The sequence below is a fragment of the Perognathus longimembris genome, chromosome 1 (genome assembly GCF_023159225.1).
Source record: "Perognathus longimembris pacificus isolate PPM17 chromosome 1, ASM2315922v1, whole genome shotgun sequence".
NCBI classification, from domain to species: Eukaryota; Metazoa; Chordata; class Mammalia; order Rodentia; family Heteromyidae; genus Perognathus; species Perognathus longimembris.
This window is the reverse complement of record NC_063161.1, coordinates 129,659,546-129,671,450: the sequence shown is the minus strand read 5'-3', so window position 1 is coordinate 129,671,450 and position 11,905 is coordinate 129,659,546. Positions and strand designations below refer to the sequence as shown.

General features: G+C 51.9%; 1 protein-coding gene across 1 annotated transcript; it reads left to right on the top strand.

Annotated features, from left to right (window-relative positions):
* The first annotated feature begins 292 nt into the window (after positions 1-292).
* Myorg (myogenesis regulating glycosidase (putative)) lies at positions 293-9,474 on the top strand. Its single transcript, XM_048365607.1, has 2 exons — positions 293-397; positions 5,448-9,474. The coding sequence occupies exon 2, from the start codon at positions 5,515-5,517 to the stop codon at positions 7,663-7,665; it is 2,151 nt and encodes a 716-aa protein (XP_048221564.1). The 5' UTR covers positions 293-397; positions 5,448-5,514; the 3' UTR covers positions 7,666-9,474.
* The last annotated feature ends 2,431 nt before the right edge of the window (positions 9,475-11,905 follow it).

Here is an 11,905-nt window from a genome sequence, read left to right as displayed (position 1 = left end):
CCTCCAGAACTACATTTCCCATCAGGCCTAGAGACAAGCCCCGCCCTCTCACGGGTAGGCAGTGGGCTCCTCCCTCCTCTGAGGGAGGAGCCACGAGTCACTGGGCCAGAGACCGAGCAAAGGAGCAGGGAGGAGAAAGAGTACAAAGGGGTGGGGCTTCGTTTCCACGTGATGCTTCGGGGCGGGGCGGGACCGGGGGCGGAGCTTGTGCCCCACGGCGGAGGTGATTGGAGCGTCAGGGCGTGGCCAAGTGACGGAGGCGGAGCCTGAGGAGGGGCTCGTCAATATTGAGCCAGCCAGCGCCCGGCGCCTTTCGGTGGCAGCTCAACTCCGGCTCTCCTGGAGGGGTGCTGCCCGGAGATCTCTTTACTCCCACTTTTGCCCCGCCATCACTTCGGTGAGTGAGCTTAGGGGGAGGACTGGGGGGCGGAGGAGTGAACTGCCGAAGGCATAAGATTCCCTGAACTTTCGCTCCTACATAGTGAGTGGCGCCACCCTGGACACCTCGAAGCCCTTCTTGGAGCCCGATATTCCCCAGAGGGGCACAGGTCGCTTGACCTTCGCCTGTCCCTTTGGGCTGTGTAGCTGTCTGGCACGGCTCCGAGGGTGGGTAGAGAAGCATTCCAGGGTGTGGGCTCAGGGCTCAAGTCACTCGATCCTTGCGGATCCTTGTCCCCTGGACAGGCGAAGGAGATGGGCCGGATCGAATTGCTGTTGACATTTCCACCCCCTCCTGTGTTCCACAAACGAATCTGCTTCACTCTGCTTGGAATGGCCTCCTCTCTCTCAGTACAGCCGGGCTGTACTCTCAAAGGAGACTAGGGGCTGGTAGCCAAGGCTGAGGTTGAATGTCAAGCGGGAAAAGGCTGCAGCAGGGGCAGAGCCTAAGAAGGCCTGCCTGCTACACAGACCCCACCTGCTAGCATTAGCCTGTGGTTGCCCAGATGGCAGAGGCTGCAGATTACAGGGGTCCCTAACTGCTAACGCCTAAACCACAAAGTTCCTCCCATAAAGCTCTGGTACCAGATGCCATTAAAATTGCCCCTTTCAGTTGGCACTGTAAGATCTTGGTGTGCTGGGATCTAGCAGCCAGGAAAAGACAAGTCTCACTAGCCCACGCCCATCTGATAGAAGCCTGTCCCACCCTTCCACCAAGGCATGCAGGCAGCCAGGTTACAACATTGTCTCCCATCTCCCAAAACATCCTGTAGAGAGTAGAAAGAGGCCTACAAACTTGTTACCTGGACGACTTCAGACAAGTATTGCTCGGGGCGTCTCTTTTTTTCTGTTAGGGTCAGGTGTTTCCCCATTTGTAAAATGGACACTACATAACAACCTCTGCCATTTCGTATTGAATGTTGTGGTAGCATTTGGAAAAGTAGGGCCATACCCCAACAGAGTGAGTGCCCAGGTCTGTGGGCTTCTGTCTTTTATTAAAGAATGTTAGAGTCCTAAAAGTTGATAAATAGAACACATTTGCTAAAGGGGCTTTTGAGGTCTGCAAGATGGCCTCTCCATGCCTACTACAGGGGTCATGAGATAAGACTGACTTATATAAAAGTGTTAAGGATAAGGGAGTCTGTCCTATTTAGATTTGAACTTCCCTTATTTCCTTATTGCCCTGAATGGAGTCTTAGTTGTCTTGAATGAATGTAATGGAAAGTGAATCCCGCCTGGGCTCCTATGGTGGTCTTTGGGTTCCACTTGGCTTTGAGAGTAGCAGCTGTAGGCCACTGCCTATATTTTCTAGGAGGAATTTTCTACCTATAGTAGTTCTTCCAGACTGAGGGACTGAGAAAAGGAAAAGGGCTGAAAGCTTGTGGAGTTGAGGGAGAAGTGGGAGAGCAACTTTAGGAAGGGGATACAGGAGGTGCTGTGTGTTGTCTCATAGGATCACAATTCTGATCTGCACCTGTCATTCTGGATAGATTCTGCATGGGGGTGTTGGAGGAAGTCAAAGAATCTAAATCATTCTCCAGCATTGCCTTGGAAATTACTGGAGATAGAGACAGACTTTGGTATCTGGGAAGAGGCTAATTACTGATTGCCAGTTCCTTTCTCTTTCCTCCCAGCTGTAGCAATGCAGCAGCAGGTTGGCTAGCTATATGTCTGCCTGTGTGTGCACCCGGCAGGTGCTGTTTCTTGTTGTTGGACTCTGCCCTGAGGGCTGAGACTGGAAGAGTCATTGGCCTCCAGCAGCCGATTGAGACATACACCTGCTCCAAAGTTTGAGTTTCTCTGCAGGCATATCTGGATCTTTAGCATACAGTGTGTGAGAATTTATGTGGGGTGGCAGGCATCTCATCTCTGGAGAACTGGTAGGTGGAGGAGAAGCTACCAGGCTGAAGCAAGTAGCGTGAAGGATTTTGGATTGGAAAGGAAATGAGCTTGGTAGTCACAGGATAGGCCTGGTTGAAAATAGAATCAGAAAAGTAGCTGAGGCCATGTGCCACTGGCTCACACCTGTAATCCTAGCTACTCAGGAGGCTGAGATATGAGGTTTATGGCTTGAAGCCAGCCTGGCAGGAAATTCTGAGAGACTCACCTCCAATTAACCACCAGAAAAGCTAGAAGTGGAGTTATGGCTTAAGTGGTAGTGAGCTAGCCTTGAGTGAAAAACCTCAAAAGCTCAGGCTGGGAATGTGGTTTAGCAGTAGAGTGCTTGCCTAGCATGCATGAAGCCCTGGGTTCGATTTCTCAGCACCACATAAACAGAAAAGGCCAGAAGTGGTGCTGTGCTAGCCTTGAGCAAAATTAAGCTCAAGGACAGTGCTCAAGCTCTGAGTTGAAGCCCCAGGACTGGCATAAAACAAAACAAACAAAAAGGAAAAGTAGCTGAGGGCTGGATGCAGTGGCTCATTTCTGTAATCACAGATCAGTAGGACAGGTTTGAGACCAGCTAGGAAATGTTATCAAGGCCCTCCATCTCAACAAATAAGCCAGGACTGGTGGTACACATTTATGATACTAGCTATTTAGAAAGCATAGATAGGTGGATTGAGGTCTGAGATAATCCTGGACAAAAACTTGAGACCCTATCTGAAAAATAACTAAAGCAAAATAGGATTCAAGGTTTAGCTCAAGTGGTAGAGTAACTGCCAAGCAAACACAGGCCCTGAGTTCACACACCCCCAATGCTACTCTTCCTTCCCTCTCAAAAAGGTAGCCGGGGGCTGGGAATGTGGCTTCATGGTGGAGTACTTGCCTAGCATGCATGAAGCCCTGGGTTTGATTCCTCAGTACCACATAAACAGAAAAATCTGGAAGTGATGCTGTGGCTCAAGTAGTAGAATGCTAGCCTTCAGCAAAAAAAGGCTCAGGGACAGTGCCCAAGCCTTGAGTTCAAGCTCCAGAACTGGCAAAAATAAGGCGGGGGTGTAGCTGAGACTATACCATGTCAGGGCCTTGTCTCCCAAGCTTATACATCTGGATTTCATTATGGGTCTCCTGAGTAGCTCTCAAAGTTCGACATAGATGGGTTTGATAGTGCTTGAAAAAGATCAACTGATTTCTGTGAGCAAAAGGCAGTAGAGGGAAAGAAGTGAGGGCAGCCAGGCCTGTGGAGGGAATGTTGCACTTGTACAAGGGAGAAACACTAGTCCTCAAAGTAGGATAGGGGCATTAGGACAGTAGGTGAGTGATATAGAGCCAGGACCTACACCTGCAGGTTACCCACAGATGTGTTGGGGGTAGAGAAGGAGTGTGGGCAGGGAAAATGACTTGGTGTCTAATGGTTGAAAACCTTGAGAGTTTGAGGACAAAGAGGCAGATCTGAGAAGGCAGGCTTCAGTGCCAGGTTCCTGGTCCCAGCTCTAACGTCTGATGTCTGAGCCTAGCCCTGCCTCTCTTCAAATTAGTCCCTATGATTGAGTCTGGCTTAGGGTGTCTTTAATTCCCAGGTGTCCACTGGCTTCTGACTTAAGAATGAAATTCCAGGGCTGGGGATATGGCCTAGTGGCAAGAGTGCTTGCCTTGTATACATGAGGCCCTGGGTTCGATTCCCCAGCACCACATATACAGAAAACGGCCAGAAGTGGCGCTGTGGCTCAAGTGGCAGAGTGCTAGCCTTGAGCAAAAAGAAGCCAGGGACAGTGCTCAGGCCCTGAGTTCAAGGCCCAGGACTGGCCAAAAAAAAAAAAAAGAATGAAATTCTATGACAGCTTCCAACTGCCCTTTGGGGCAAGAAAGCCAGCCTACTGCTTTGTTAAAAGTCTCAAGGAAGCTGGATATGGTAATGAACATGTACAGTCCCAACACTCAGAAGATGGAGGCAAGAGGGCAGGGAGTTCAAGTTAGCTTGGGCTATACATTAAATCCAAGGCCACCAGGAGCTACATAGAGAGACCCAATCTCAAAAAAGGGGGTATAGAGGTAGGTTGGGGATGTAGCTTAGTGGTAGGACCCAACACCTTAGGTTTATCCAGTATAGTACACAGGTTTAAGGAGCAGACTATACTTACTACTCACCCTGTCTTAGTGTTAGGTCCACCTGGGAAAGATGGCCATTTTTCTTTGTTTTCTCTCCAGGCAAAACCACGTAGAGAGCCCTTCCCCTTTGTTCTCTCTCCCTGAAACTACAAGTTCCCTCCCAACAACTGTAACCCAGGTAACTAGTGCATGGGGGGGGGCAGTGGGTGGTCCCCCAGCTCTGAGGTCACTTCCTCCTCCTCTTAGGTCACTTCCTCATATGCTGAGGTCACACCTCCTCTCCTTCCCTTATATAATCTCTCCACCATAAATTTTCTGCACACATCTACATTGGTTTGGTTCCCCCAAATAAACTCTCTTCTGCCTGAACCATGTGGCAGTCTCCTTTCAGCAATCCTTAGTTAGTTCACTCCTTCTTCAGCCCAACTGTCCCTGTGAGCCAGCTCTTCCCCTGCTGCTGCTTCAAGGAGGCCTGAGTTATCCTATGATCCTTGATGGCTTCCTGACCTTCTCTAGGTTTACTTCTCTCCACTAGGGAAAGGTAGAAATAAATCATCTTTAGATTCCATAATTCTCCCCACTGAGTCCTAATTTTTTAATTAAATTTTATTGACAAGGTGTTGTGCAAAGGGGGTACAGTTACATAATAAGGCAGTGAATACATTTCTTGTGATATCTTACACCCTCATTTTTCTTTCCCTTCCCTAGATCAGATAGGCATATATACAATATCCAGTGTACCGAAATCATATATAGTAACCACGTAGGGTACGCCACAGGAAATTCATCTAGAACTTTAAAGATAACGCCAACAGTTGGAGTCCTGACTAATTTGGGCAAGTATTAGGGCCCGTGAAATATCTAGCTGGCACGCCACAGATTATCCTTGGAAGGGCCACGCCTTTGCCACCCATCTAGCCCTTAACTTCCAGTGTGCACCAGAATCGTGCTGCAAAAACGGAAACACTATGGAACCAGGAAACTCAGTTCTTTCTCTCTCACTCTCTCTCCCGTTTTAGACTCCAGCAGGTCAAATGGGCTTGGTCCGGTGGTACCACTGCCTGCGCCTTCCTTAGCTGGGGACGGATGCCCCAGAACCTTCAAGAGAACCGCCACACCTTCCCCCGCCACCGCTCCAGTGGCCACGGCGACCGTAAAGGCCCCAAAGCCGCTGCAGCTGCCGCAGCAGCCATGTACACCTTCCTGCCTGACAACTTCTCTCCTGCCAAACCCAAGCCAGCCAAAGAGCTGCGGCCTATGCTGGGCTCTGCGGTCCTGGGGCTGCTGCTGGTGCTGGCTGCCGTGGTGGCCTGGTGCTACTACAGCGCCTCCTTACGCAAAGCCGAGCGGCTGCGGGCCGAGCTGCTGGACCTCAACCGCGGCGGCTTCTCCATCCGCAACCAGAAGGGCGAGCAGGTCTTCCGCCTGGCCTTCCGATCCGGTGCCCTGGACCTCGACTCCTGCAGCCGCGACGGCGCCGTCCTCGGGTGCACCCGCACGGCCGATGGACGCCCACTGCACTTTTTCATCCAGACGGTGCGGCCCAAGGACACGGTCATGTGCTACCGCGTGCGCTGGGAAGAAGCGGCTCCGGGCCGGGCCGTGGAGCACGCCATGTTTCTTGGCGACACGACGGCCCATTGGTACGGCGGCGCGGAGATGAGGACCCAGTACTGGCCCATCCGCCTGGAGGGGCAGCAGGAGCCTCAGCCATTCGTCACGAGCGACGTCTATTCTTCGGATGCGGCCTTCGGGGGCATCCTGGAGCGCTACTGGCTGTCGTCGCGCGCGGCGGCCATCAAAGTCAACGACTCGGTGCCCTTCCACTTGGGTTGGAACGGCACCGAGCGATCCATGCGGCTGCAGGCCAGATACCACGACACGCCTTATAAGCCGGCGGCCGGCCGCCCCGCCGCCCCCGAGCTCAGCTACCGCGTGTGCGTGGGCTCCGACGTCACCTCCATCCACAAGTACATGGTGCGACGTTACTTCAACAAGCCGTCCCGGGTGCCCGCGCCCGAGGCCTTCCGCGATCCCATCTGGTCCACGTGGGCGCTGTACGGGCGCGACGTGGATCAGGCCAAGGTGCTGCGCTTCGCCCAGCAGATCCGCCAACACCGCTTCAACAGCAGCCACCTGGAGATCGACGACATGTACACGCCCGCCTACGGCGACTTCGACTTCGACCAGGCCAAGTTCCCCAACGCCAGCGACATGTTCGGCCGCCTGCGCGAGGCGGGCTTCCGCGTCACGCTCTGGGTGCATCCCTTCGTCAACTACAACTCGTCCCGCTTCGGCGAGGGCGTGGAGCGCGAGCTGTTCGTGCGCGAGCCCACGGGCCGGCTGCCCGCGCTCGTGCGCTGGTGGAACGGCATCGGCGCCGTGCTCGACTTCACGCGCCCCGAAGCCCGGGATTGGTTCCAGGGCCACCTGCGGAGGCTGCGCTCCCGCTACACCGTGGCATCCTTTAAATTCGACGCCGGGGAAGTCAGCTACCTGCCCCGGGACTTCAGCACCTACAAGCCGCTGCCGGATCCCAGCGTGTGGAGCCGGCGATACACCGAGATGGCGCTGCCCTTCTTCTCGCTGGCCGAGGTCCGCGTGGGTTACCAGTCGCAGAACATCTCCTGCTTCTTCCGCCTGGTGGACCGCGATTCCCTGTGGGGCTACGACCTGGGGCTGCGCTCGCTCATCCCCGCCGTGCTCACCGTCAGCATGCTGGGCTACCCGTTCATCCTGCCCGACATGGTGGGCGGCAACGCGGTGCCCGACCGCACGGTGGGCAACCGCGAGCGGCCCGACCGCGAGCTCTACGTGCGCTGGCTCGAGGTGGCCGCCTTCATGCCCGCCATGCAGTTCTCCATCCCGCCCTGGCAATACGACGCCGAGGTCGTGGCCATCGCGCACAAGTTCGCCGCCCTGAGGGCCTCGCTGGTGGCCCCGCTCCTGCTCGAGCTGGCCGGCGAGGTCACCGATACCGGCGACCCCATCGTGCGCCCCCTTTGGTGGATCGCGCCGGGCGACGAGACGGCGCACCGCATCGACTCCCAGTTCCTCATCGGGGACACGCTGCTGGTGGCGCCCGTGCTGGAGCCCGGCAAGCAGGAGCGCGACGTCTACCTGCCCGCGGGCAAGTGGCGCAGCTACAAGGGCGAGCTCTTCGACAAGACGCCGGTGCTGCTCACCGATTACCCCGTAGACCTGGATGAAGTCGCCTACTTCACGTGGGCCTCCTGACCCCGAGTAGAACCTGGGAACCCCACAGCCCTGGCCACGTCCTCCATGCAGACTTTTATTTTTATTTTTTTAAGCCTCCATTACACCTGAACCAGGTAGTCCCACCTCTGTGCTACCCACTAAGTGGTACATAGTAGGCAGGCAACAGCTAAGGGTGGGTGGGGCTTGCAGAGGGGACTCGAAGCCACCCCCTGCTTCAATGCACAATCCTAACCGGCTCCTTTCCCTCCACACTCACTCCAATCTGTGGAAACTTCTTCCCTGGGATGAATGGAAGCCAGACAGCCTTTTTCAGAGGAAACAGGTCTGGTTTGTTGGTTTGTTTAATTCTGTCTCACAGTCCGGTTTTAAAAGCACATAGACACCTCCCCCCATCCTCCCACCTTTCCTGCTCTTTGCAGCCATCTCTGTCCTTCTGAGGTGGGAACATGATCCTTTTTAAAAGGATTAAAATAGTCCCTGACACAGTTTGAAAGAATACATCCTGGTGTCAGAAGCCAGGCCCTGGGTTCTCAGCACATGCCTGAGCCATAGTTGACCTGGGCCACTCCAGCAGGGGAGAAGGGGTAAAAGTGACAAGGAGGCCGGTGCCCCTTTCTCAGAGCGCTGGACTGGGCTCTCTGCCTGGAGTCATCACTGTTGCCCTCTGTTTGGGAAGTGACTCCTAACACTGCACTAACCTATCTGTGGTCGAACCTGGGTTCAAGCCTGGACCAGATGTGCCGGAAGGCAGCTTTGTAGGGCCATGCAGGCCAGACCTGGTGCCTTAACTCAAGAACTTGTGTGTGTGTGTGTGTGTGTGTGTGTGTGTGTGTGTGTGTGTGTGTGTGTGAATATACATGCACCCATGTCAGAGAGAGAGAGAGAGAGAGAGAGAGAGAGAGAGAGAGAGAGAGAGAGAGAGCACGCAAAGGTCCCTGAGTCTGTGGAATGAACACACATCCTTGAGGCTAGATAAACCTGGAGCCAGGGGCAGGGGGCTTTGAGGCTTTGTTGAGCTGGCCCCTTCCTGGGTGGTTTCCTAGGTCTCTGGTAGGAAATAAACAGCTCTTTCAAGGTTTCTTATCTGCTTCACTCAGCACACATGCTGGGTGTGGCCTAAAAGTGAGCAGTGTTCCTATTCTGCCAGTGGTGTGTGTGCTTTGGCAAAGGAGCTGCATGCGCACAGAAACACCTGCCAATACATACAATGGGAAATCTTTCACCTCCACCGTTTTCCTTTCCTAAGAAGATCAACTCCAACTCTCACTCTCAGAGTGAGGGAATCTTTGTTCACTTCTCTATCCTCTTTATTTTTTGATGTGGAAAATTCCTGATGGAAGCACTGGTGGAGGGAGGGTGGCTCACATTCACATCTCCACTGCCAATTCTTTTTTTCTCCCCAGTGTTAGGAATTGAACCCAGAGCTACAAGCATACTAGGCAAGCACACTGCCACTGAGCTACATCCCCAGCCCTCCATTGGCAATTATATCCTTGTTCATCCAGCTGCGTGACCTTGAATAAGCTGCTTGAATAAGAGCTATAAGCATACTAGGCAAACGCTCTGCACTGAGCTACATCCCCAGCCCTCCATTGTCAATTCTATCATTGTTCAACCAACTGTGTGACCTTGAATAAGCTGCTTAATCTTGATGAGCCTCAATTTCTTCATAAGTAAAAATGATAATTATGCCTACCTCCAAGGTCATTGTGAGAATTCTAAGCACACATGTATGCAAAGTGCCTGGCACAAAGTAGGTGCTCAATAAAAGGTAGCTATTATAATACTAATTCTTGTTTGTTTGCTTTTTTGTGGGACTTTTTGTTTGGGTTTTTGGTAGGGTAGTACTGGGATTGAACTCAGGGCTTTCTTAGGCCAATGCTACCATTTGACCTATTCCCCAGCCTAGCTTGTTTTCTTGCTTTAAAATGGGGATTCGCCCAGCCCCTTCTAGCTCTGTCTTGTGTCCTGCCAGCACATCTTACACATTCAAAATTTGTCTCTCTGTGAACATCTGGAGCTGAGGAGCCTGACCTTCCTCCACAGAGTTTCCAGCAGTCTTGTCATAGCCATAATTCCCCATTGGCTTCTCCTGCACATGAGCTGGTGGGAAGGTAATATATAGCAGTAGGGAACTCCATTCTGTAGAGATAATGGGGAGAGACTGAGTGGCCACAGTAGTACACTTGGGACCAGGCTCTTAGTCTGTGATTCCTCTTCTCTTCTCTTCTCTTCTCTTCTCTTCTCTTCTCTTCTCTTCCTCTTCTCTTCTCTTCTCCTCTCTCTCTCTCCTCTCTCTCTCCTCTCTGTCTGTCTGTCTCCCTGTCTCTGTCTCTTTCTGTCTCTCCCTCCTTCTCTCCCTCCCTGTCCCTGTCCCTCTTCTTTTTGTGTTGGTATTGGGACTCAAATTCAGGGCCTTCTGATCTCAGTCAGCTTTTCTTTTCTTTTTTTTCCCCAGTCTGGGGGCTTGAACTCAGAGCCTGAGCACTGTCTCTGGACCACTTGAGCCACAGCACCACTTCCAGCCTTTTCTGTTTATGTGGTACTGAGGAATTGAACCCAGGGCTTTATGCATGCTAGGCAAGCTCTCTACCTCTAAGCCACATTCCCAACTCCTCAATAAGCTTTTTCTTTTTTCTTTTTTCTTTTTTTTTGGCCAGTCCTGGGCCTTGAACTCAGGGCCTGAGCACTGTCCCTGGCTTCTTTTTGCTCAAGGCTAGCACTCTGCCACTTGAGCCACAGCGCCCACTTCTGGCCGTTTTCTGTATATGTGGTGCTGGGGAATTGAACCCAGGGCCTCATGCATACGAGGCAAGCTCTCTTGCCACTAGGCCATATCCCCAGCCCCCTCAATAAGCTTTTTCACTGACAGATGGAATGTTACCATTTGAGCCATGCCTCTAACCTTTGTTGTTGGTGGTGGTTAATTGAAGATAGAGTCTCACAGACTTTTCTTCCAGGGCTGGCTTCAAATCACAATCCTCCTATCACAGCCTGAATAGCTAGGAATACAAGTCTGAACCACCTGGCTGTCATTCTATTTCTGAGAGTCTGCCTCAATTTCCTTTCCAGCTCCATAGGAATGAGTTGATCTCTAGCCAAACCTTTTCTCTGAGCTCAGGGTGAATTTTTACCTTAGTTCCCCAGGCCTGAGCAGAGATTTCTTGCTCAGGCTCCAGACCAAGCCTCTTTCTGCTAGTTCTCACCATGAACATTGGGACTGCCTTAGCTCCCTGAGTCCAAAGCTAGTGCTGGCCTTTCCATCCTCTGGCTACTACCACAACAAGGACTTAGAGGCTTGTTTTACAAAAAAGCACTGACTCTTCCCTTGGGCCTGTGAATGTCCAATGAATAACTAAAAGCAGGATAAAAATTTAGCATCTCTGCCTCCATTTGGCATCTGTCTCCTGTGTTCACTTTGAACTCCAGGAACAACGGAGCCACTGGATAAACATCTTGTGATAAGAGTAGACATTGCCTCTTCCGAAAAAGCCAACGGCAATTTTCTTGTGGTGGACAAGGCCCTGCCTGACCACATACCAGACCCCAATTTGCCCAAGACTGATTAACTCTGTCCCTCACTGTTTCCCCTTGCTTACATAATCTGGGAACTCATTTCAAGATCTCTGAAAAAGGGCTGGGGATGCTGGTGGCCTTGACATCCTGATGTAGTCATATAGATTAAAGTTCCTTTCCCACTTTATAGCATTTTGCTGTTTGTGTTTTGGAGTGAGTTGCTAGATTTGATTAGTTAGGAACCTCCAGAGTTAGGCCTCTGGCAGTACTAACCCTACATCCGATCTTATCAATTCTAGCCTGAACTACTCCAGTGACCCCTTTCTAGTCTGAAACCTTTAATCGAATCGACACAGCAGCCAAGGAAATCTTTCTGAAATTCAATCATGTCCCTTGGGGGGATGGGGGGCCGGGTGGGAAGAATCCACTCTCTTGTGTTCAAGGCTTCTAAGATCTGATCTTTCTAATGCCTCTGCCTCTGTTTCATGCATGCAAAAATACACAGAAGCATGTTTTGAAAAGCATTGGAAGAAACACGGCCTTCTGTTCTGGTATAACCATCCCTGCCAAAAGTGGTCTGCTTGGACTTAGCCTTGAAAACAAAATGTAGTGGTAATTGAGTGGTTTCTTTCCTGCCATTGTTTGGCTCAGTGAGTTTCTGCAGAGAGGCTGGCCCCCTGCAGTACACACCCCAGATTCCAAAGAACAACCTGGCTTTCTAATCTTACTAATCATTTACTTT